Below are 25,573 nucleotides of genomic sequence, written 5' to 3' on the forward strand. Positions count from 1 at the left end.
AGTTCCCCAAGTGACCATTGCCACGAAAGCCTCTCTCTAATGGGCTGGGGAATGAATCTGCAGGGTATGACTGTTCAGGGCATGTGGACACAGCTTCAATAGGTCTTGCACATCAACTTCATAGAGATAATAGCAGTCCAGTTGGCTCTCAGGGTTTTCTTCTGCCAGATACATCACAAGTAGCTCCTGGTCAGGACAAACAAAATGACTGCTGTGTACTACCTTCAGAAACAAGGAGGCACACACTCTCTCTCCAGCTTTCTGCATTGGCAAACAACCTTTTGCATTGGGCGATTTACCAGATAGTAAGTCTCTAAGCAGAAAACCTTTCAGGAGTGGAAAGCAATTTGCAGACCTACTCAGCAGGATGCGACAAAAAGGCCATGAATGGGAACTCCATTTGCAAGTCCTGCTCCCATACTCCTGGCATTGGGGGTTCCCTGATGTGGACCTGTTCGCAGCTGACAAAAATGCCAAATGCCCAAGTTTCACCTCCAGGTTTCTGTACCCATAGATGAGCTGGTCAGGGATATTTGCCTATGTTTTATGTCCTCTCCGACTACTTCTGTACGTGGTTCAGCGGCTTTAGCAAACATCTCTCACCCGAGTGGCTTCGACGTGGGCTAGACAACCTTGGTTCATGACCTGCCTCAAGTTGTCTGTGATCCCTCACGAAAGGTTTCCAAACCGATTAGACCACCTCATTCAACACCAGGTCATATTCAGGCACCCGAATCCCAGTCAGTTTAACCTTGCGATTTGGCTCCAAATGTCCTAGAGTTTGGTTACTTCAGTTTTTACCATCGGAAGGTATTCATTGCTGCCTACCTAAACACCTAAATCCAAGAGTACAAACATTGTTTGCTACTTGCTTCATTTGCAATACTCCGGTCTCGCTTACACTTATATTAATTTACATTTGGTTGCCCTTGCAACTTACCTATAAAACAGGAAACAATCTTCACTCTTCAGAGTCATTGTCATTAAAGCCTTATAGAAGTAGGTGTAACCAAATGGATGGGTGCACCAACAAGAAGTCAAAGCTTATCTAATATGTTAATTCCAAATATGCTTATTTATTTTCATCAATCAATTTCAACAAAATCCAGCCAGCGCGTTTCATTCCAGCAACAAATAGAACTCTGTCATGGCTGAAAATGATATACAAATATATATAAAACCCAGTATCAAAATACAATCTAAACACTCAACACAAACATATGACTTGTTAACATGAATATACAAATCACAATAATAACAAAACATATACAACGTCACCAGAAAATACCCACAATATTAAGACTGGCACATTAACCATTAGTCTATACATGCATGGTCAACAAATGTTAAAACATAAACTGTAATAAATGAGAATTAGACATACATTTACTAGTTACAAAACATTAAGGAAATTCCATATATAACGTAGCCACTTATTTTAAATATGAACCTAGTGTACCTACATACCTAAAGGGACAAGAACACTACTTCATACTTAATGTCTTCACAGTTAGACTTAAAAATTTGTTTTAGACGATATTTAATCATTTATCCATACAAATCTCCTCTTAATGCAATTACATTTAAGTGCATCTGTATCATGCGTAGTGAATTAATATAATTCCTTTCAAGTCATGATTGTATAAAGGCATCCATATTGTGTGTTTTAAATCACTACAAATCCACCCAAGTCATGATCAAAAGTAACTCATGACAAATTGTGTCACTGTATCTCGAAATCTAGTTGTCGAGATAATTTAGTTCACAGATCAATACCTACATATATAATACACAAATATTTTAATTAAATACAAAACAACTGCCATGAGTGCGTAAAGATGAGCTAACCCACATTCGACATGAATCAGAACACAATAATGTGCGACTCGAAATGGCCTTCAAACCACAGCCTGTCTCAAAAGCTCAATTAATAAATATCAACCAAAGCGAAGTCGCAAGCAATCCAAATCTTACACAAAAAGCGTAGCAAAGTCAACTTACAGTCGGAATTCAAGCACACAATATATACCCAGGAAAATGCGACCTATCAAGTGCATTAACCCTTTGCGTGCATCGGACGACCCCCGGCCATCCGACGTCACGGTGGGCGTGTGCCAAGGACGGCCGGGGGCCGTCCGGACCACGCCCAGCCATAAATCACCAGTGTCAACGGGTTAAATCAAAAACAAAACTTGCGTATGTTCTCATTTCAATAACATAAAAACAATATAGCAATTGAAAAGGGCTGACACAAACCCTGCCCTTAGGCTTCAAACATGACCACACTGTGTCCTCAATGTCCTATAATAAAGCAAATTCATTAACCCCTTCGGTGCTAGGCCTTTTCCTCCCCTGTGCTAAGCCTTTTTTCGGCTATTTGGGGTAGTTCGTGCTTAGGCCCCTGTAACTTTTTGACCACATAAGGTATCTACGCCAAATTTGCGTCCTTTTCTTCCAACATCATAGGGATTGCAGGGTTTGTGGATCCCCCTGGAGGGGACCCAGAAATTAGCCAAAAAACAGCTACATTTTGTTTTTTTCTGTAAAAATGGGAAAAAGGGCCGCAAATAAAAGCGTCTGGGTGTTTCCCTGCAAGTGTTATCAAAAAAGGGGTTGTGGGCTGAAATCACCATTTTCCCAGCTTTTAGGGAATGACAGACTTTTGTCAGAAAACCAAATATTTTTACACAGTTTTGGCATTTTTCTGGGACATAGCCTATTTTTGCTATTTTTGTGCTTTCAACCTCCTTTAATGGTAGAAATGGGTATGAAAGCAATAATGGATCCTGGAAAGCTATACATTTTAGTGAAGTAGACACAATTCTGAATTCAGCAAGGGGTCATTAGTGTAGATCCTTCAAGGTTTCTTTATAGAAGCTAACAGTTAAATATAGGAAAAATTGAAAATTAGTTGAAAAAAACAGCCTTTTGTGTCAACGTTTTCACATGTAACTTCTTCTAATTATGACAGCTCTTTGAAAGCTGCATACCGTTACATCTGCTGAACTTTACTGGCTGTGGGGATATATATGACTTGTAGGTTCACCAAGAACCCGACAAACCCAGAGCCAAAATCTGAGCAGCAACTTGCAATGGTTTTTATTATGTACCCGGTGCATGTAGCAATTATTCTGGGAAAATGTATACATGGAAAAATCGGTTGAAAGACACCTATGTATTTCTGAAATGGGAACAAAATATAGGGTTTAGAAACAGGACATATTTGCACATTTCCGAAATTGGGAATACTCATACTAGCATGAGAATTACCAGTCATTTTTCAAAATGACTTCTTTTTTGCGCACTGTCTTTCAGTCAGTCAGTCAAATACACTTAATTCGATTTGTTAAAATCATAAAAGGCATAAAGATTTACATACACACATAAAATCGGGAAATTCATGTATTTGCAAACTCAATGCAATGCAAGGCCTTTTTAAACAAATACACTGCAGTTAATCAAGTTAAAATCAACATGAATAAAACAATTAATCAGGATAATACATTAGGTGGCACGTTATTTGTTTTAGTTCTGATTGCCGCCACTAAAAAACTGGCCACACAAAAAATGATGCGGGTGCTACTCAACAACTGGAGGTAGGTAAGAGCGGGCCTGACTTGAATAAAGCCGGCCACTCTCAGGATTGGTAACAGATATTTTTTTCTTATGTCCGAATAGATCCCGCAAAACATAATAAAATGAATGGTATCTTGTTGCGAGAAATTATCACAGTTACAAGGTGGACCACCTTCTGCTTTGGCCCATGATTGGTAGCTACCCAGGGAGTGATGTATCAGATTGAATCTAAATTTGGTTAATAAAAATCTGTGAAATGGTTTAGTTATGATTGTAAGATACGGCTCAAGTGAGGGGGAAATTGATAGCATATAATGCGATCTAACTGTAGGTTTCAATAATTCCTGCTCCTCACGAGCCAATCTAGCCCTATTCTATCCCTATCTATATAGTGCTTCTTGATCCAATTAACGTCCTCCCTCCTGATGCAAGATGGTGTTAAAAAGAGTTCTGGGCGTCCTAACTGTGTGAAAGCATTTCTCACATATACCATTCAGGGTACTTTTTAGCATAATCCAATGCCATAACATCAATCAAGATAGCGTGATTCAAAGTTAATTCTTGATTGAGCCAGGTTTTTGCCCAGAAATGTTAATGGGGCTAATTTCAGCTTGTCTGTGACGTAGTCCAGACCCACCTCAGAGTGGATCGAGAAGGTGCTGGTAGACTGGGGAACAGACAAAAGGTATCTCAAAAACCTATTTTTCACTATTTAGATCTTTTCATGAGATACATAGCCCCATAAAGATGAACCGTATGTGGCAATTGGCATGCATTTGGTGTTGTACACTTTTAAAAGGGCCTCCATGGGCCTAGCCCCTAGCTGTTTGGAAAAGCCCATAGGGGCTGTCGTGGATCTAGCCACGGATATGCTCTTGGCCTTGATTTGAGGGGCCCACGTCCCCTTCTCATCGAAGAGAACCCCTAAATAGGAAAAAACGGCAACCCTGGAGACCACCTCGCCCTTGCGCACAAAGGTTTTGGATTTACACTTATTTCTATGGTGGCCAACCACCATCGAATGGGATTTTTTCGCATTAATCTTTAGATCCAGCCGATCCATGAAGACCCCGAATAGGTCCAACAGTCTCTGAAGTCCCACTCCAGTGCAAGCTAATAAGACTGTGTCGTCCGCGTATAGGAGAGCCGGTATTGTAGCATCTCCTACGACTTCTTTTATCTGGAGGAGACACGTTAGTGATAGATTCCTTACCTTAGAATATCCCCAGGCGTCAGACTGGATCCGGAAACTTTTGCGTAGCAGTACCCTTGCGCGTCGGTAGGCGTCGTCTGCGGCTCCGCGTCCGTCGTCGGCGCCGTGATGACGTCGTCGGAGTACTTAGACGCCGCCTCCGTGTGCTGACGTCAGTTCTTCTTTTTTCCACGCCAGCAAGCGCAGATCTGGAAAAAGCAGTAACCCTAGTCAATTTTTGACTAACTTTTTGGGATCATTTTTGATCATTTCTGGAAGTCTTGCGACTCCGATCGGTGCCGTAGGGATGCCTGGTTTCAAGCACTGCGAGGATTGCGACCGCACGATGTCGGTCACGGATCCTCACCACCTGTGCCTAACTTGTCTAGGCGTCGACCACGACGACAAGGCCTGCTCCGACTGCCGGGCCCTCTCTTCGAAAGCCAGGCAACTCGAACTCTGGCAGTCAGCCCCGCGCCGCGTGAGGTCCCGGTCCCACGGGAGGTCGAGGGACAGGTTGCGGGGACGGAGCCACCACAGCTCCGGGAGTCGGCACACTCCTCCGGGTCGGAGTCGTCGTCAGGTAAGAAGCATAAGAAGTCGAAGAGGCGTCATCGCTTTTCTGACTCCCCCTCCCCCCCCACGCTCGCGCGATGAGGCCGGGGGTTCGTGTTACACCGCCCACGCGGCTCCTTCGGAGTCGTTGTTGTCCCGTCCCGCCCCACACCCTCCGGTCCCTGGGCGAGACGCGACGCCGGAGGAGATCGAGCACTTCCTCATGGCCATGAGGTCCCTTTCTCCTCCGATGGGCTCCGCGGCGCCTTCGGGCCCAGCGGACCCGTCTGGGGCCCCTAGCGGGTCGGGGGCTTCGGCCCCGACGCCGTCGGGTGCTTCGGCCCTGACGCCGCAGGGCCCCACAGTCCGACACCGCCGGCGCCTTCGGGCCCGGCGCCGCAGGGTCAACCGGTCCCGGCACCGCCGGTGCCTTCGGGCCTGGTGCCGCGGGACCCCACTGGACCTTCTTCGGGTTCTGGATCGTCACCGGTGGACCTTACGAACCCCCTGGCGTCGGTCTGTCAGGTGTCGCTTCCGGCGCCGTCCTCTGGCGGCACCGCCCCGATACTTCCTTTGCTCCGGTTCCGGCATCGGAATGGCGCCGCTTTCGACGCCGTTTGGAGATTTTCTTTTCTACGAACCGGCCCAATTGATTGAGAACCCTGAGTATCAGGAGATGGGTGATGAGGATTGGGAGGGGTCTGAGGACCCTCTGACCAAGGAGTGTCAGTCTCAAGAGGACTGGGCAGGAGACCTTGGGGAGGCCAGTGGCCTGGACACCTCTCCAGACACTGGTTTTGTCTCCTCTCCTACCATGGCTTCCGAGGAGGGGGCAACCTATAGTGTGGTGTTGATGAGGGCTGCCAAGGCCTTGGGCCTTGAGCTCCCCGTCGCGGCCGTGAGGACTAACCTCCTCACTGAGGTCCTTAAACCGCAGTCAAGCTCGGCCGAGCCTCTGCTGCCTTTTATTGAGGCCTTGACCGACGTTCTTTTGGGCACTTGGTCCAGGCCCGCTAATGGTTCGCCCGTTGATAGGAACGTGGCCAGACGCCACCGCCCGGCCCCGGGCGACCCATGTTTCCTGTCCACCCACCCCACCCCCGAGAGTCTGGTCATCCAGGCCTCCAATTCCCAGACCGCATTCCCGTCGGCTCTGCCGGACAGGGAATACAAGAGGTACGAGCAGTACGGGAAAAACATCTTCTCCTTTAGTCTGGGACTGTGGTCTTCCAACACCGCATGCCTCTTGGGCCGCTACACCCACTCTCTGTGGGAGACGGTTGCGGAAGTGCTGCCAGAGTGTCCGTTGGAGGTACGGGCCAAACTCGGCCAAGCCCTTGTGGAAGGTGTGATGTAGCGAAATATTCCATCCGGTGTGAGCTGGATACCACCGACTCACTAGGTAGAGCGATGGCAACGACGGTGCGGTTAGACGCCACGCCTGGTTGAGGTCTGCCAACTTTTCGGAAGATGTCCAAAACACTCTGATGGACATGCCGTTTGATGTCCGTCGCCTTTTTGGCGACAAGCCAGACCACGCGCTTGAGCGCTTTAAGGACTCCAGGGCTACGGCCAAGTCCTTGGGCCTCTCGGCCCCGCGCCAGCAAACGGGTGCCTTTCGCTCCTTTCGTGGCCAAGGAAGGGGCGCCCCCACACGTGCCGCCAGCCACACGCCGCAGACTAACATCCAGCGCGGTGGCGGCAGTGGAAATCGCCGTGGAGGCGGTCGGGGACAACGGCGAGGCCAGTCCACACCTTCCCCCGCAGCAGCTGCCTCTAAACCCTCCTAGTCCCTGCTTCTCGGCCCATGTGACGCCAGTGGGGGGGCAGGGTTCGCCATCACCCCTCTCACTGGCGCATTGTCACTTCGGACAGGTGGGTGCTGCAGATCGTCCGAAGAGGCTACTCCCTCCCCTTCGAGATGACCCCTCAAGCCATGCCACCGCAACACCACCGCGTATCGGGGGATCACTTGCGGCTTCTGCAGGAGGAAGTTTCGGCCCTCTTGGCCAAGGGGGCCATCGAGCGCGTTCCTGGGCCAGAAGTAGGACGTGGTTGCTACTCCCACTACTTTCTGGTACCCAAGAAGGGCAAAGGGGGCCTACGCCCTATCTTGGACCTACGGAACATCAATGGCTTCCTCCGGAAGGAGAAGTTCAAGATGCTGACTCTGGCTCAGGTCTTAGCTGCCCTGGACCCAGGAGACTGGATGGTAGCGTTGGACTTGCAGGACGCTTATTTCCACATCCCCGTCCTGCCGGCCCACTGGCGTTACCTGCGGTTCACGGTAGGCCACAAGCACTTTCAGTTTACAGTGCTCCCCTTCGGCCTTACCAGCGCCCCACGAGTGTTCACGAAGGTGATGGCGGTGGTCGCAGCTCATCTGCGCAGGTTAGGGATTTCAGTCTTCCCCTACCTCGACAACTGGTTGTTGAAGGCGAGCTCGCCCCAGACAGTCGTCAACCACCTCCAGACAACGGCAGACCTCTTACACCTGCTGGGGTTCTCCATCAATGTGCCGAAGTCACACCTGTGTCCCTCTCAGAAGCTCCTTTTCATCGGAGCGGTTCTCGACTCGGCGCAGTTTCGAGTTTACCCACCCGAACAGCGGGTTCGGGATATACTGGCTCTGATTCCAATCTTCCAGCCTTTATCCCGAGTTTCGGTCAGGTTGACGCTGCGGCTTCTGGGGCTGATGGCTTCCTGCATCCTTCTGGTGCATCACGCCCGGTGGTGGATGCGGGCTCTGCAGTGGGACCTGAAGTTTCAGTGGGCCCAGCATCGGGGCAACCTGTCCGACCATATCCTGATCTCGGAGGGCACTGCGAGACAGCTGCAGTGGTGGCTCACGGACTGCGATTGGGTCAGCGGCAGATCCCTCTCCCTTCCCCAACCGGAGCACGTAGTTGTGACGGACGCGTCCCTCCAGGGCTGGGGAGGCCACATGGGAGAGGCGGAGATCTGAGGCCTCTGGTCTCCGGCGGAGTCCCGGCTCCATATCAACCTTTTGGAGCTGCGGGCGATTCGTCTAGCACTGAAGGCATTCCTCCCCTCTGTCCGAGGGAGTGTAGTGCAGGTGTTCACGGACAACACCACCGCCATGTGGTACTGCAACAAACAGGGCGGGGTGGGGTGTGGACCCTCTGCCAGGAGGCTCTGCGCCTCTGGCAGTGGCTGGAACATCAGGGTATGACTCTGGTGGTTCAACACCTGGCAGGTTCTCTGACCGCCAGGGCGGACAAACTCAGCCGCCGGTGCATGATGGATCACGAATGGCGTCTGAACTCGGACGTGGCGCAAGGTCTCTTTCTGCAGTGGGGAGAGCCTTGGTTAGATCTATTTGCCACCGAAGAGAAAGCGCAATGTCATCAGGTCTGCGGGTTGGAATTTCCAAGGCAGCACTCGCTCTGAGACGCTTTTCGGCGCGAGTGGAGTTGCGGTCTGTTGTACGCCTTTCCGCCTATACCACTTCTGCCCAGAGTGCTGAAAAAGATCAGGCGCGACCGGGCACAAGTCATCCTTGTGGCTCCGGACTGGGCACGAAGGTACTGGTATCCCGAGCTACTCAGTATGTCAGTCGATCCCCCGGTTCGTCTGCCTCTTTAGGAGGACCTTCTGTCGCAGCAGCAGGGGACGGTCCTCCACCCGAACCTTTCCAGTCTCCACCTCCATGCTTGGAGATTGAGCGGCGACAGTTGAGGCCATTTGACTTGCCTCCTGAAGTCTGTAACATCATTCTGGCAGCCAGGCGTCCCTCCACAAAGTCGGTATACTCCTGCAGGTGGAACAAATTTGTGGCATGGTGCATAGCAAAGGCTGTGGATCCCCTCAATGCCCCTCTTTCTGAGGTTCTTCACTTTCTTCTTTCTCTTGCCCAGCAGGGCTCTGCTCTGGGCACTATCAAGGGCTACCTTTGTGCTCTTTCAGCCTTTTTGAGGCTGCCTGATCAACCTTCTTTGTTCAAGTCCCCTATCGTTAATCGATTCCTGAAAGGCATCACACATACGTTCCCTCCTGTTCCCTTTGTGATGCCTCAGTGGGACTTGAACTTGGTTCTAACTTTTCTGATGTGCGCTCCCTTTGAGCCACTTCACAACTGTCCTCTTCGCCTTCTCACTTTGGAGACAGCCTTCCTGGTAGCCATCACCTCTGCCAGGAGAGTGAGTGAGCTCCAGGCTCTATCCTGTAAACCTCCTTTCCTTTCAGTCCATCCGGCCAAAGTTGTGTTGCGGACAAGGCCCTCCTTCCTACCCAAGGTAGTCACGGCCTTCCACATTGGGCAATCTATCACCTTGCCCACCTTCTTTCCGCCTCCGCATCCCTCGAGAGAGGAAGAGAGACTCCACCGTCTGGACCCAAAACGTGCGCTCTCGTTCTATCTGGACCGCACATGCCAGTTCCGGGTGGATGACCAACTCTTTGTTGGTTACGTGGGCGCTAAGAAGGGGAAAGCGGTGAACAAGCGGACCATCTCACGGTGGATCATCTTGTATATCCAGGCGTGTTACTCCTTGGCGAAGAAGGAACCCCTTGTTGGGCTGAGGGCTCATTCCACTCGAGCCACAGCGACTACTACTGCCTTGGGCTGAGGTGAGCCTTTGCAGTACATTTGCCAGGCGGCTACGTGGGCCTCGCTGCACACGTTTGCAAGACATTATTGCCTGGACAGTCTAGTCCGGAGGGATGGCTTCTTTGGCCGTTCCGTCCTCCAGGACTTTCTGGTGTGATTATTGGTTCGCAGACCCACCACTACGGGGTTGGTATTGCAGGGGTATCTATTCTAAGGTAAGGAATCTATCACTAACGTGTCTCTTTCAGATGCAAAAGGTACTACTTGTGTAAGGATATATCTGTAAGAGACATTAGTTAGTGATAGATTCCTTACCGACCCACCCATCCTCCCCGTTCTGCGAACCGATATCTAGGGTTAAGGTCATCCCCTTTTAGGGCCCTAGTTTCATGGCACCAGTGTTGGTTTTTGGCATAGCTCTGCGTTTCTGGCGCGGAAAGCTGTGTCTAAGAACTGACGTCAGCACGCGGAGGCGGCGTCTAAGTACTCCAACGACGTCATCACTGCGCCGACGACAAACGCGGAGCCTCAGACGACGCCTACCAACGCGCAAGGGTACTGCTACGCAAAAGTTTCCGGATCCAGTCTGACGCCTGGGGATATTCTAAGGTAAGGAATCTATCACTAACTAATGTCTCTTACAGATATATCGTTACACAAGTAGTAACCTGTGATTTACACATTGTCTTTCATTTGGAAGGCAGAAATGCATTGAAAGCTGCTTTACAAATCTGAATTACCCCAAGTCTCCCGATAAAAATGGTACCTCACTTGTGTGGGTAGGCATAGTGCCCACGACAGAAAACGGCTCAAAACGCAACATGAACACACCACATTTTCAAATTGAAACATTTCCCTTTTTTTGCAAAGTGCCTAGCTGTCGTTTTTTAACACTAGCTCTGCCGGCACCTAGGGAAACCTAGCAAAGCTATACATTTTTGAAAACTAGACACCCAGGGGAATCCAGGATGGGGTGATTTGACTGGCTCTCACCAGGTTCTGTTACCCAAAATCCCTTGCAAACCTAAACAAAAGTTTAAAAAAAAAAAAAAAAATCTTCACATTTCTGTGGTGGAATTTTCTGGAATCTGCGTGGATCCACAAATTTCCACCCACCTCGCGTTCCCCAAAGTCTTCAGAGAAAAATGGTACCTCACTTGCGTGGGTAGGCCTAATGCCTGCAACAGGAAACGGCGCAAAACGCAACATGGACACACCACAATTTCACAGTGAAAAATGACCCTTTTTTGGTAAAGTGCCTAACTGTAGTTTTTGAACCCTAGCTCTTCCGGCACCTAGGGAAACCTAGCAAACCTATACATTTTTCAAAACTAGACACCCCGGGGAATCCAGGATAGGGTGACTTGACTGGCTCCCACTAGGTTCTGTTACCCAGAATCCCTTGCAACCTAAAAAATTGTCCAAAAAAGCACATTTTCCTCACATTTCTGTGATAGAAAGTTCTGGAATCTGCATGGATCCACATATTTCCTCCCACCCAGTGTTCCCCCAGGTTTCCCGATAAAAATGGTATCTCACTTGCGTGGGTGGGTCAAGGACCCGCGACAGGCAAGGGCCCAATACCTATTGAGGCAACCTCAAAATGGCCTATCAAAATCCAGCCTGGTTTTGCAAGGGCGGTCCCATGAGCTTTTGGCACTGGGCTCGGCGGCCTTCTAGGGAAACCTACCAAACCCACACATTTCTGAAAACTAGACACCCGGGGGAGTCCAGCGAGGTATGGCTTGAGTGGGTCCCCCAACATTCTCCTACCCAGAATCCCTTGCAAACCTCAAATTTCACTGAAAAAATCACCTTTTTCTCAAATTTCTGTGTGGGAAAGTTCTGGAATCTGCGTGGATCCACAAATTTCCTCCCACCCAGTGTTCCCCCAGGTCTCTCAATAAAAATGGTACCTCACTTGTGTGAGTAAGCTTTGTGGCTGCAACAGGAAATGGCCCAAATCGTACTGTGGAGACTTCAAAATTACCAATAAGAACACTACCTAGTTTTTTTTGGGGGGGGCTGCCTATTACAGACTCCTGAAATTAAACAAAAGTCATCTTTGACTCATGACAAGAATCCTTGAAAACAACAAAAGCATTAAAGGTTGCCAAGTGGAAAAAATGGATAGCCAACTTCTTATACCAAAAGAAAGCCTTACGAAGAGCAGCGTAAGGTTCCAACCTATGATCTACTCTCTCAACACCACCCATGTGCCTATTATAGTCTAAGATGCACACAGGTTTGTGCGCTTCAGCAACCTGACCCCAAACAGTCACGGGTGAAGTGCTTTCATCATGGATGGTAGTCAAAATGTAGACATCTCTCCTGTCTGAAAACTTCACAGCTAGAAGTGCCTCGCAACGCAACGCACTGCTCCTACACAAGCTTTTGACAAACTAGTCCTTTAGGGAAACCTTTACGGTTAGAGCAGATTGTTCCACAAGCAACTAAGTCCACTTTGGCCAATTCCCTCAACAACCGCACACCAGTGTAGAAGTTATCTACACATAAATGGTGACCTTTGTTTAAAAGTCCTCTACCAAGTTCCCACATAATTTTCTCAGTCACTCCAAAAGTGGACGGACAACTAGGGGGGTTAATCCTGGATTCTTTACCAGTGTACACCCTGAAATTAGAGACATATCCAGTCCTACTGTCACACAGCATATATAGCTTAATTCCATAGCGTGCCCTCTTACTAGGAATGTATTGCCTAAAAACCAAGCGGCCCTTGAACAAGACCAAAGACTCATCCACTGCTATTTCTTTCCCTGGAGAATAGATCTTAGAAAATCGATCAACAAAGTGATCAATGACAGGCCAAATCTTAAAAATACGGACACACTCAGGGTGACCTTGTGGCAACGCTAAACCGTTAGCGACAAAATGCAGCATCCGATGCAGAAGCAAATACCTATCATGACTCATGACTGCCGGAAATGTATCAGTTACCATCAAGGGACTAGTAGACCAATATGAAGACATTGATGGCTTCCTTAGCAAGCCCATCAAAAAAGTTAAACCCAAGAACTTCTTCAACTCTTCCAGATTTGTGGGAGTCCACCGGGTAGCTCTAGAATGGGGCTTAAGGCTGGCACTGTTGTCCCTCAAAAACTGTTCGGCATACAAATTAGTCTGCTGAACAATGTCTACCAAAAACCCATCGTCCATAAACAACTGAAAAAAAATTATCGTCAAAAAGTTTTCTGTGTTCACTCTACTACTTGGAACACCAGTAAAGGCTGCACCATGCCTGGGGCAACCCATAGGTTGTCACTTCCACTGGAAGCCTTGCAGCCTCAGGCTGCAACCCAGATGCCTCTTGCTGCACTATATTAACGGGAAGCCTTTTAGCCCCAGGCTGCAGCCCAGATTCATCTTGGTGCACTATCGGCACATTAATGTCCTCCTCTAACACAAGAACTACATCCGCACTAAGAGTAGCTTTATCCACACTGAGAGTAGCTTCATCATTCGATGATGCCATGTGGAGAGAGAACTCACTGCCTGAATCTTCCCCTGCCTCCTTTGCCTCAGATGCAGTCAGTCTCTGAACCATGGTCAGAGGAAGACTCCAATAGCATACCAACAGTAATCCTGCGGCTAGCCATTATCCTTACTAAGAAAGGAGACTGCACAAACAATTCAACAACAACCAACACTATGCAGAATAAGTAAGTAACAAGCATTTGCAATGCAATAGGTCTCGCATTAGAAAGTTTGAGCTAATGGTATTGTAAATGACAAATTTTTTATTTATGTTTTGTTTTTGAAAATAGCGAAATTAATAGCTTTGTCATTTACAATGCCAATAGTTCTAACTTTCGCAAATGTGACACCTATAGCATTTGTAATGCAATATGTGTTGTATTTACCTGACTTACATATATTGATATTACAAATAACTATGGCTTTTAATTTTGTTCAATAATTAATAGTTAAATAAAAGTTATTGTAATTTATAATGGCAATAGCTTAAAGTTTTGTAAATAACTTTTGTGAAGATTATGTTCAGTGTATTTTATTGTGACGATAATCCAAGAACAGAAGTGAAATATTAACATCTTTTTGTTACATTTGTAATAAAGCTTGAAACATTGAGTGAACATATTTGAACCAGGTGTTGTTGAATGGTTGCACTGATTGATGCTGTGGTGGCGCTGAGTGATGTTGTGATGGCGAACGAGTGATGCTGTGGTAGCGCATAGTGATGTTGTGGTGCCCCTGAGTGATGCTGTGGTGGTGCGGAGTGATGCTGTATGCTATGCTATGTTTTGTTTTGCTATCCTATGTTTTGTTTTGTTATGCTATGCTATGTTTTGCTATCCTATGCTTTGATTTGTTATGCTATGCTATGCTGTGTTTTGTTATGCTATGTTTTGTTATGCTATGCTATGTTTTGCTATACTATGCTTTGTTATGCTATGCTGTGTTTGGTTATGTTATGCTATATTTTGTTGTGTTTTATTATGCTATGCTTTGTTTTGCTATGCTATGTTTTGTTGTGTTTTGTTAAGCTATGCTATGTTTTGTTGTGTTTTGCTATGTTTTGTTATGCTATGTGTTGTGCTTTGTTATGCTATGTTTTGTTATGTTATGCTATGTTTTGTTTTGCTATCCTATGCTTTTTTTGTTATGCTATGTTATGTTTAGATTTGCTATGCTTTGTTTTGTTATGCTATGCTATGCTGTGTTGTTTTGTTATGCTATGCCATGTTTTTTTGTGTTTTGCTATGCTATGCTTTGTTATGCTATGTTTTGGTATGCTATACTTTGTTTTGCTATGCTATGTTTTGTTATGCTATGTTTTGTTATGCTATGCTTTGTTATGCTATGTGTTGGTATGCTATGTTTTGTTGTGTTTTGTTATGCTATGCTGTGCTTTGCAATGCTATGTTTTGGTATGTATGCTATGTTTTGTAGTGTTTTGCTTTGTTTTGTTATGCTATGCTTTGTTTTATGTTATGTTATGCTATGTTTCGTTCTGCTGTGTTGTGTTTTGTTATGCTATGTTTTGTTATGCTATGCTATGTTTTTGTTTTGCTATCCTATGCTTTGTTTTGTTATGTTATGCTATGCTATGTTTAGTTTTGCTATCCTATGCTTTGTTTTGTTATGCTATGTTTTGTTGTGTTTTGCTATGCTTTGTTATGCTATGCTATGTTTTCTTGTGTTGTATTATGCTATGCTTTGTTTTGTTATGCTATGTTTTGTTATGCTATCCTATGCTTTGTTATGCTATGTTTTGTTATGCTACGCTTTGTTTTGTTATGCTATGCTATGTTGTGTTTTGTTATGCTATGCTATGTTTTGTTGTGTTTTGTTATGCTATGCTATGTTTTGCTATGCTTTGCAATGCTATGTTTTGTTATGTATGCTGTTTTGTTATCCTATGCTCTGTTTTGTTGTGTTTTTCTATGTTTTGTTATCCTATCCTTTGTTTTATCTTATGCCATTTTTTTTGTGTTATGTTATGCTGTGTTTTGTTTTACTATGCTATGTTTTGTATTGCTATGCTTTGTTTTGTTATGCTATGTTTTGTTACGCTATGCTATGTTTTGTTGTGTTTTGTTATGCTATGCTTTGTTGTGTTTTACTATGCTATGTTTTGTTTAGTTATGCTAGGTTTTGTTTTGCTATCCTATGCTTTGTTTTGTTATGTTATGCTATGCTATGTTTTGCTATCCTCTATTTTTTTCCTTGTTATGCTATGCTTGCTATGCTGTGTTTTGTTATGCTATGCTATGCTGGTGAGGGTGTGTGAGTGAGGGTGAGGGAGGGTGAGGGGGGGTGAGGGTGAGGGTGATGGTGTGTGAGGGTGAGGGTGATGGTGTGTGAGGGTGAGGGGATGTGAGGGGGAGTGAGGGTGTGTGAGGGTGAGGGTGAGGGTGGGGGGTGAGGGGGTGTGAGGGTGAGGGGTTGTGATGGGGGAGTGGGGGTGTGAGGGGGAGCGTGTGAGGGTGAGGGGGTGTGAGGGGATGTGAGGGTGTGTGAGGATGACGGTGTGTGAGGGTGACGGTGTGTGAGGGTGACGGTGGGTGAGGGGTGTGAGGGTGAGGGGATGTGAGGGTGAGGGGGTGTGAGGGTGGATGAGGGGTGTGAGGGTGAGGGGGTGTGAGGTTGAGGGTGTGTGAGGGTTAGGGTGTGAGAGTGAGGGGGGGTGAGGCTGAGGAGGTGGGTGAGGGGGTGTGAGGGGTGAGGGGATGTGAGGGTGAGGGGGTGTGAGGGTGGATGAGGGGTGTGAGGGTGAGGGGGTGTGAGGTTGAGGGTGTGTGAGGGTTAGGGTGTGAGAGTGAGGGGGGGTGAGGCTGAGGAGGTGGGTGAGGGGGTGTGAGGGGTGAGGGTGAGTGAGGGTGGGTGAGGGTGTGAGGGTGAGAGGATGAGTGAGGGTGTGTGGGAGGGTTTGAGGGTGTGTGAGGGTGTTAGAGGGTATGAGGGTGAGGAGGTGTACGGGTAAGGGTACGAAGTAAATGGTGACAGGCCAGACATCACAAGACAGAGAAAAGAGAATGTGTGGGGACTGCGTTGGTCAGTTTCAGAATCAAGAGGGGCAGAGTCAGCACAGTCTGTGAGGGATCAACGTGTCTAGAGACAAAGCATAGCGGATGTAGCATTGCAGCTAGCAAGTCGAGTGTTTTCAAGCTGCGTGTCCCTAGCGAGATGGCAACACAGCAACAGCATTTGAGGAGCAAGGATACTGTAAACAAGCACGGTAGACTTTCACTTTTGTCCAGAAACAAGCTCTCGGCTGTTCATCCAGGCCTCCACTTCCCAAAACGCATTCCCTACTGCCCCGCCGAATAAATAATCTAAGAAGCTGGAATAGTTTGGCAAGAAACTGTTTTCCTTCCAGCTTAGGGCTGAGGTCAGTGAACACCGCATGCCTCTTGGGCTACTTCTCTCACACTGTGTGGGACACGGTTAAGCAGAGGCTGCCTTAGGTTCCGAAGGAGGATCAGGCAATGCTTTCCCAAGCTGTTGCTGAGGGGAAAGATGCAGCTAAGTTCACCATCAGGTGTGGATTTAACACCGCAGACTCGCTGGGTAGGGCGATTTCCACGACAGTGGCTCTCCGTCGCCATGCCTGGTTGCCATCTACTGGGTTTTCAGGGGATATTTAAAGTTCTCTTATGGACATGCCCCTTGATGGTACTGTTTGGCGATAAGGCAGATAGTGCACTGGAGCGTTTTAAGGATTCCCGGGCTACGGCCAAGTTCTTGGGTCTCTCCACCACGCGCCCAGCCAGGTCTGCTTTTCGTTCCTTTCGTAACCACAGAAGGGGCGCCTGATCAACCAGAAGCCTGCGCAGAACCAACCTCTGCGCAGACGTTGTTTGCACCGCGGCAGGACAGGGGGGGGCCAGCATGCGGGTCAGTCCACTTCCGCTCCCACAGCATCCGCCTCAAAGCCTTCCTCGTCCGAGCTTTGGGGCGCACCCCACACTGGTAGGCAGCAAGATTCGCCATCACCTCCCCCACTGGCGTTCTATCACCTTGGACAGGTGGGTGCTGCAAATCGTCCGAAGGGGCTACTCCCTCCCCATCGAGTCTGCCCCTCCGGCCATGCCACCTCAGTTCCACCGCATGTCGGGGGATCACTTTGCACTTCTCAAACAGGAAGTCACTGCGATCTTGGCCGAGGGGACCATCAAGCGCATTCCTGTGCCAGAAGTAGGACGTGGTTGTTATTCCCACTACTTTCTGGTCCCCAAGAAGGAGAAAGGGGCCTGTGCCCCATCTTGGACCTCAGGAACGTCAATCGCTTCCTCCGGAAGGAGAAGTTCAAGATGTTGACTCTGGCTCAGGTCTTGGCTGCCCTCGACCCTGGAGACTGGATGTAGCGTTGGCCTTGCAGGGCGCATATTTTCATAACCCCGTCCTGCCGGCCCACCGGCATTAACTGCGGTTCACTGTAGGCCAAGATACTATCAGTTTGCCGTGCTCTCCTTCGGCCTTATCAGTGCCCCTCGGGTGTTCACGAAAGTGTTGGCGGTGGTCGTGGCTCATTTGCGCAGATCAGGCGTCAGAACTCGGACGTGGTGCAAGGTCTCTTTCTGCAGTGGGGAGAGCCTTGGTTAGATCTATTCGCCACCGAAGAGAACGCGCAATGTCATCAGTTCTGCGCGTTCGAATTTCCAAGGCAGCACTTGCTCGCGACGCTTTTTGTCACAAGTGGAGCTGCGGTCTATTGTACGCCTTTCCGCCTATACCACTTCTGCCAGGAGTGCTGAAGAAGATTCGGCGCGACTTTGCCCAGGTCATCCTTGTGGCTCCTTGTTGGGCACGAAGATACTGGTATCCCGAGCTACTCAGCATGGCGATCGATCCCCCGATCCGACTGCCTCTTCGGGAGGATCTTCTGTTGCAGCAGCAGGGGACGGTCCTCCACCCGAACCTGTCCAGCCTCCACCTCCATGCGTGGAGATTGCGCCGCGACAGTTGACTGCATTCGACCTTCCTCCCGACGTCTGTGATGTCATTCTGGCAACCAGGCATCCCTCCACTAAAACGGTATACGCCTGCAGTTGGAACAAATTTATGGCATGGTTCATAGCAAAGGCTGTGGATCCCCTTTCTGCCCCTCTTTCCGAGGTCCTTCTGTTCTTTCTCTCTTTGGCCCAGCAGGGCCCTGCTCTGGGCACTATCAAAGGTTATCTTTCAGCCATCTCCGCCTTTCTGTGGCTTCCAGATCAGTCTTCTCTTTTTAAGTCCCCGGTTGTTAATTGTTTCCTCACAGGCATTACACACGTTTCCTCCCATGCCTTTCATAATGCCTCAATGGGTCTTAAATCTTGGTTTGACCTATCTGATGTACGCTCCCTTTGAGCCCCTTCATAACTGTCTCTTATGTCTTCTCACTCTAAAGACGACTTTCCTGGTAGCTATCACCTCTGCCAGAAGACTGAGTGAGCTCCAGGCTCTTTCTTCTAAACCTCCTTTTCTTTCAGTTCATCCAGCTTTTTGACTTCCCCTCGCCCGTCATGTGACGCGGCTGAGGGTGCGGGCAGTGCCACCCCCGCGGCTCCAGCGGAGCATGCGACCTCGCCCCCAGTCTACCCTCCATTCCTGGGTGTGGGGGCGACGCCTGCTCAGGTGCAAGAGTTTCTTGCTGCCATGGCCCGACTCTTTGGGCCGTCTGGCCCCGCTGGTCTGGCTGCTGGCCCTGAGGGCCCGACTGGGGGGTCCTGTTTTGCCATCTCCGGCGGCTCCAGCCCCGGTGTTGCCGGCGGCTTCGGCCCGGCGCTGCGGCCCGCCCAATGATCTGGGATCGGATCCCGATCAACGCTGGTTGACCTAGTGACATCTCCACAGGCGCTGATCTCCCCGGCACCGCTTCCGACGTCACCCGCTCCTCGGGACGACGCCGTCCCCAGGTTCAGCGCCTACCCGGACACGATGCCCGATCGACGTCGCCAGGCTATGATACTAACGCCAATGGGCCCTTTTGTGCCCTATGTCCCTCCTCCTTATTTTGAGCCTGTTTCACAGACTTTGGAAGAAGGGGAGGATTGGGAGGGGTCTGAGGACCCTCTAGCCCAGGACTGTGCTTATGATCAGGACTGGGCAGAGGATTTGGGGGAGGCCAGTGGTCTTGACACCTCACCTGACCTTTCCATGCTGTCTCCTCCTACCGTCGCTAGGGAGCCAGTTACCCAGTGGTGTTGCGTAGGGCGGCCTAGCCTCTCCACCTCGAACTCCATAGGGTGGCCGTCAGGACTAACCTCCTGGCAGGAGTGCTCCAACCGGCAGCTACCTCTTCGGAGCTTTTGCTGCCCTTAATGAAGCACTGTCCAACGTTTTTTTGGGCACCTGGTCCTGGCCCAACACAGGGGCTCCTGTGGAGAGGAGCAAGGCCATACGCCATTGCCCGGCTCCGGGCGACCCCCTCTTCCTTACCCAACACCCCACCCCGGGGAGCTTGGTTGTCCAAGCCTCTACATCCCAGAGCGCGTTCCCTACCGCACCTCCAGATGGGAAATCCAAGAAGCTGGATCAGTGTGGTAAGAAACTGTTTTCATCTGACAGCTTAGGGCTGCAGTCGGTGAACACTGCATGCCTCTTGGGTCGTCATACCCATTCTCTGTGGGACACGGTTGCGCAGGTGCTGCCTAACTGCCTGAAGGAGGCCCAGATAGTTCTTTCCCAGGCGATTGCGGCCGGGAGAGATGCAGCAGTGTTCACCATACGTTGTGGGCTGGACACCGCCAACTCACTGGGCAGGTCGATTTCCACGACTGTGGCGCTTCTGCGCCACGCCTGGTTGAGGACAACAGGCTTCTCAGGGGATATCCAGAACACTCTCATGGACATGCCCTTTGATGGCATTCGCCTTTTTGGCAATAAGTGCGTTGGAGCGCTTCAAAGACTCCCGGACTACGGCCAAGTCCTTGGGCCTGTCGGCCGCTCTACCCCTTCCACCTTCTGCTTTTCGTTCCTTTCGTGGCCACGGAATGGATGCCCCTAAGCGTTTGCAGAGCCACAGACCACAGCAGCAGCAACAACCTAAGCATGGTTGCGGATGTGGGAATCGCCGGGGCGGTTCAGGGGGCCAGCGGGCGGGCGGGTCATTCCACCCCTGCAGCATCCGCTTTGAAGCCTTCCTAGTAAGACTTATCAGGCCCATCAGACGCCAGTGGGTGGACAAATACTCCATCATCTCCACCACTGGCGCAACATCACTTCGAACAAGTGGGTGCTGCAAATTGTCCGAAGGGGCTACTCCCTCCCCTTTGAGACAAACCCTCCAGCCATGCCACCTCAGTACCACTGCATGTCAGGGGATCACTTGACGCTTCTCCAGCAGGAAGTTGGGGCCCTCTTGTCCAAGGGGGCCATCGAGTGCGTTCCGACGCCAGACGTAGATCGTGGTTGTTATTCCCACTACTTTCTGGTTCCAAAGAAGGACAAGGGCCTGCGTCCTATATGAGACCTTCGGAACGTCAATCGCTTTTTCCAGAAGGAGAAGTTCAAGATGCTCACACTTGCTCAGGTCTTGTCTGCCCTAGACCCACAAGACTGGATGGTGCCGTTGGACTTGCAGGACGCCTATTTCCATATTCCCGTCCTGCCTGCCCACAGGCGCTATCTGCGATTCACGGTAGGCCACGAGCACTTTCAGTTCACCGTGCTCCCCTTTGGCCTTACCAGCGACCCTCGGGTGTTTAACGAAAGTGTTGGTGGTGGTCGCAGCTCATCTGCGCAGATCAGGGATTTCAGTCTTCCCCTATCTCAACGACTGGCTATTGAAGGCGGGCTCACTCCAAGAAGTTGTCTCCCACCTCCAGACTACGGCCAACCTCCTGCATTTGCTGGGGTTCTCCATCAACGTGCCGAAGTCGCACCTGATTCCCTCGCAGAAGCTCCTTTGCACCGGAGCGGTTCTGGACTTGGCGCAGTTTCGGGTTTATCCTCCGGAGAAGCGAGTCTGGGACATTCAGGCTATGATTCCGATCTTTCAGCCTCTGTCCCGGGTTTCGGTCAGGATGACCCTTCGACTACTGGGTCTGATGGCCTCCTGCATCCTGCTGGTGGATCATGCCAGGTGGCATATGCGGGCTCTGCAGGGGGACCTGACATTCCAGTGGGCACAGCACCAGGGCAATCTGTCCGATCACGTCTAGATCTCGGAGAGCACTGCACAGCAATTGCAGTGGTGGCTCACCAATTGAATTGGGTCGATGGCAGATCCCTCTTCCTTCCCCAACCGGAGCACACAGTGGTAACGGATGCGTCCCTCCTGGGATGGGGCGGCCATATGGGGGAGGCGGAGATCAGAGGCCTCTGGTCTCCGGCGGAGTCCAAGCTCCACATCAACCTTCTGGAGCTTCGGTCGATCCAACTTGCACTGAAGGTATTCCTTCCCTCAGTCATGGGGAGAGTAGTGCAGGTGTTCACCGACAACAACACTGCCATGTGGTACTGCAAGAAAAAGGGCAGGATGGGGTCGTGGACCCTTTGCCAAGAGGCTCTGCGTCTCTGGGCTTGGCTGGAACATCAGGGCATGTCCCAGGTGGTTCAACACCTGGCAGGTTCTCTGAACACCAGGGCGGATGAACTCAGCCGCCGGTGCATGATGGATCACGAATGGCATCTGAACTCGGACGTGGCGCAAGGTCTCTTTCAGCAATGGGGAGAGCCTTGGTTAGATCTATTTGCCACCGAAGAGAACGCGCAATGTCAACACTTCTGCGCGTTGGAACTTTCAAGGCAGCACTCGCTCGTCGACGCCTTTCCGCCTTTACCACTTATGCCCAGGGTGCTGAAGAAGATCAGGAGCGACCAGGCCCAAGTCAGTCTTGTGGATCCGGACTGGGCTCGAAGAGTATGGTATCCCGAGCTACTCAGTATGAGCATCGATCCCCCGATCCGTCTGCCTCTTCGGGAGGATCTTCTGCAGCAGCAGGGGACAGTCCTCCACCCGAACCTGTCCAATTTCCACCTCCTTGCGTGGAGATTGAGCGGCGGCAGTTGACGTCTTTCGACCTGCCTCCCGAAGTCTGTAATGTTATCTATGCTATGCTTCTTGGGCTACAAAATCTTCTCCACCCAAGGCTATCCTGAAAAAACTGTATTGGGAATGGGTCTCCTCGCAACTTATTGGTAATTCCCGTCACTGCAATTCCACCGCAGCTTTTCTAAGAATTAAGGACGTGGTGGCCTACGAACCCTATCTGGATTTGATTACCATGCCAACTGACAGGGCTCTTTACTTTAAGTTTAGAGTAGGTACTCTTCCGATAGGGGATCTCCTTTCAAGATGGATAATGCCTGTGCAGTTCTCGCCTTTTTGTACCCTTTGTTCCACAAGGCCCGAGACGGTGGCACATATCCTTTTTGAGTGCCCCGATTATTCTCGACCAAGAAGGTGTTGGCTCAAACCTCTCTGCAGACTATTAGGGACACGCCAGCACATGGTGGCGTTACGTATTTTACTAACTGACACTCCCACCCCTATAGTCTGTGGTGTTTCAAAATTTTTAAAATGGGCATGGTTGATTCGCTCCAAAAGACTGTCTATTTCAATTTAATTAATTTTTAACTAACTTATTGTATGTACCAATGATATTTTTTACTTGTTTCAATTCTCGAATGCATTTTTAAATTTATGACTTGTAGTTTTGTACATGTATGTAATGCTTTTAAGATATATTTGCATATTGAAATAAAGCTATCAACCAACAAATGTTATCTTGGCAGCCAGGCGTCCCTCGTCTAAGATGGTATACGCCTGCAGGTGGAACAAGTTTGTGGCATGGTGCACAGCAAAGGCTTTGAATCCCCTTCCTGCCCTTCTTTCAGAGGTTCTTCTTTTTCTTCTCTCCTTGGCCCAGCAGGGCTCTGCTCTGGGCACTAGCAAGGGCTAACTCTCGGCCATTTCCGCCTTTTTAAGGCTCCCAGATCAGCCTTCCCTTTTCAAGTCTCCTGTTGTAAATAGATTCTTGAAAGGCATCACGCACATGTTTCCTCCTGTTCCTTTCGTGATGCATCAGTGGGACTTGAATCTAGTTCTTACTTTTCTGATGTATGCTCCCTTTGAGCCACTTCACAATTGTCCTCTTCGTCTTCTCGCTCTAAAGACTACTTTCCTGGTTGCCATCACCTCTGGCAGAAGGGTGAGTGAGCTCCAGGCTCTCTCTTCTAAGCCTCCTTTTCTCTCTGTCCATCCGGACAAAATTGTTCTGAGGACTCGTCCTTCTTTTCTGCCAAAGGTTGTCACTGCCTTTCACATCGGGCAGACCATCACTTTGCCCACCTTTTTTCCGCCTCCGCATCCATCAAAAGAGGAAGAGAGGCTCCACCGTCAAGACCCAAAACGTGCGCTCTCTTTCTATCTGGACCGCACACAACAGTTCCGGGTGGATGACCAGCTCTTTGTTGGCTACGTGGGTGCCAAGAAATGTCGGGCTGGGCACAAGAGGCCCATCTCTTGGTGAGTCGTTCTGTGCATAAAGACTTGTTACTCCTTGGCTAAAAAGGAGCCTCGAGGGGGGTCACGCGCCCTTTCTACCAGGGCGACGGCAGCCACTACTGCTCTTGGACGGGAAGTTCCCTTGCATGACATCTGTCAGGCACCTACTTGGGCCTCGCTGCACATGTTTACCAAGCACTACTGCTTGGACAGCCAAGTTCGGAGAGACAGCTTATTTGGCCATTCTGTTCTCCAGGACTTTCTGGTGTGATCTTGGTTTGCAGACTCTCCACCGGGGTTGGTATTGCTGGGGTATCTATTCTAAGGTAAGGAATCTATCACTACGTGTTTCTTTCAGACGCACAAGTTACTTACCTTTGGTAACGATATATCTGTAAGAAACATTACTAGTGATAGTTTCTTTCTGCCCCACCTATCCTTCCCGTTCTGCGAACCGATTTCTAGGGTTAAGGTTATCCCTTTTAGGGCCCTAGGTTCAATGCACCAGTGGTCAGTTTCTTGCATGGCTCTGCGTTCCTGGCGCGGAAAGTCATGTATAGAACTGACGTCAGCGCACGTGGGTGCGTCTAAGTAGCTCCGGCGACGTCATCCCTGCCGCACGACGACGCCTACCGACGCGCAGGGGTACTGCTGGTGAAAAACTTTCCGGATCCAGTCTGACGCCTGGGGGTAATTCCAAGGTAAGGAATCTATCACTACTAATGTTTCTTACAGATATAGCATTGCCGAAGGTAAGTAACTTGTGCGTTTCTGCACTACAACCAAGGTTTAAAGGAATGTCTGCCTGTCTGATAGAAGGGTTGTTATCTAACTAGTATTTATGACAACTGCCTGAATATGTAGAAGCTGCATTAAAAGTCGCAGTGTTATCTTAGCACACTTGTTTCAAACTACATTATTAAACCTCATTCCTGCATTGCATTAAATATTTTGAATCTAGAGGCTGTGAAATCCTTGAGTGTTATCAAGGGCAACAAAGGTTGAAGACACTTGAGTGGGTCATCTTCTGTTCTGGTGAGCAGAAATAAAAACATGTTTGGTGGGTTTGACCTAATCAGTCTATAATTCAAAGGACATATCTGTGTTTTTGCCTTTTCTGATGTATTTTGAGTGCGCATATCTGTTGAAAACCACTTATTTTCATAGATTCCTCAAAGCTGGGCACAATTTTTTGAGTTCACATTTAAACTATAATGTAATTCCTTATAGACTATTTTCGGCCTACTGTGTTTTAATTTCCATTTTTCCACTTCTAGAAAAGCCAAATATTGTGAAAGAAACCTGCACAAAACATGGAATTGTTGTTGTTGATGTGAATACATTTGCAGAAACTGTTCAGAAGATGACTGTTCCATTTCATAGCTGGTAAGAAAATTAGGAAAAATGTTAATAAGGTTTTCTACTGTACAAATAATTTGTGTTTCTCTCTGGCACATAAATATCCTATAAACATCCTGGGAAAGATCCATATATAGAAAAGCTTTAAAAAGGTAAGAGTTTTTTAAAGCATGGACAATTTCCCATAGTTTTAGGATAGAAGCTTACAGGCAACGTTTCTCGTTCTAGACAGACTATATAAAACCAATAAGACAGAAAGAACTGCATAATATCATACAAACATGTTACATCGAACATGATTGGATGCTGAAAATAATGTGTATACAAATGCAAAAGTCTGGCAAAGCGCTGTAATTAACCTAAAGGAAGTGTACACTAATGTGTGAATAAATAAAAATAAACTGAG

The 25,573-nt window shown here is 49.0% G+C and overlaps 1 protein-coding gene across 1 annotated transcript in view; it reads left to right on the plus strand.

Moving 5' to 3' along the window:
* The window catches only part of TASOR2 (transcription activation suppressor family member 2), a 911,282-nt gene extending 886,084 nt beyond the window's left edge, over positions 1-25,198 (plus strand). The window contains exon 38 of the mRNA XM_086918936.1: positions 25,086-25,198. Coding sequence (XP_086775062.1) covers positions 25,086-25,198 — 113 coding nt within the window. The remainder of the gene's footprint in view (positions 1-25,085) is intronic.
* Positions 25,199-25,573: the final 375 nt, after the last annotated feature.

The sequence above is a fragment of the Lissotriton vulgaris genome, chromosome 1_1 (assembly GCF_964263255.1).
Source record: "Lissotriton vulgaris chromosome 1_1, aLisVul1.2, whole genome shotgun sequence".
Lineage (NCBI taxonomy): Eukaryota > Metazoa > Chordata > Amphibia > Caudata > Salamandridae > Lissotriton > Lissotriton vulgaris.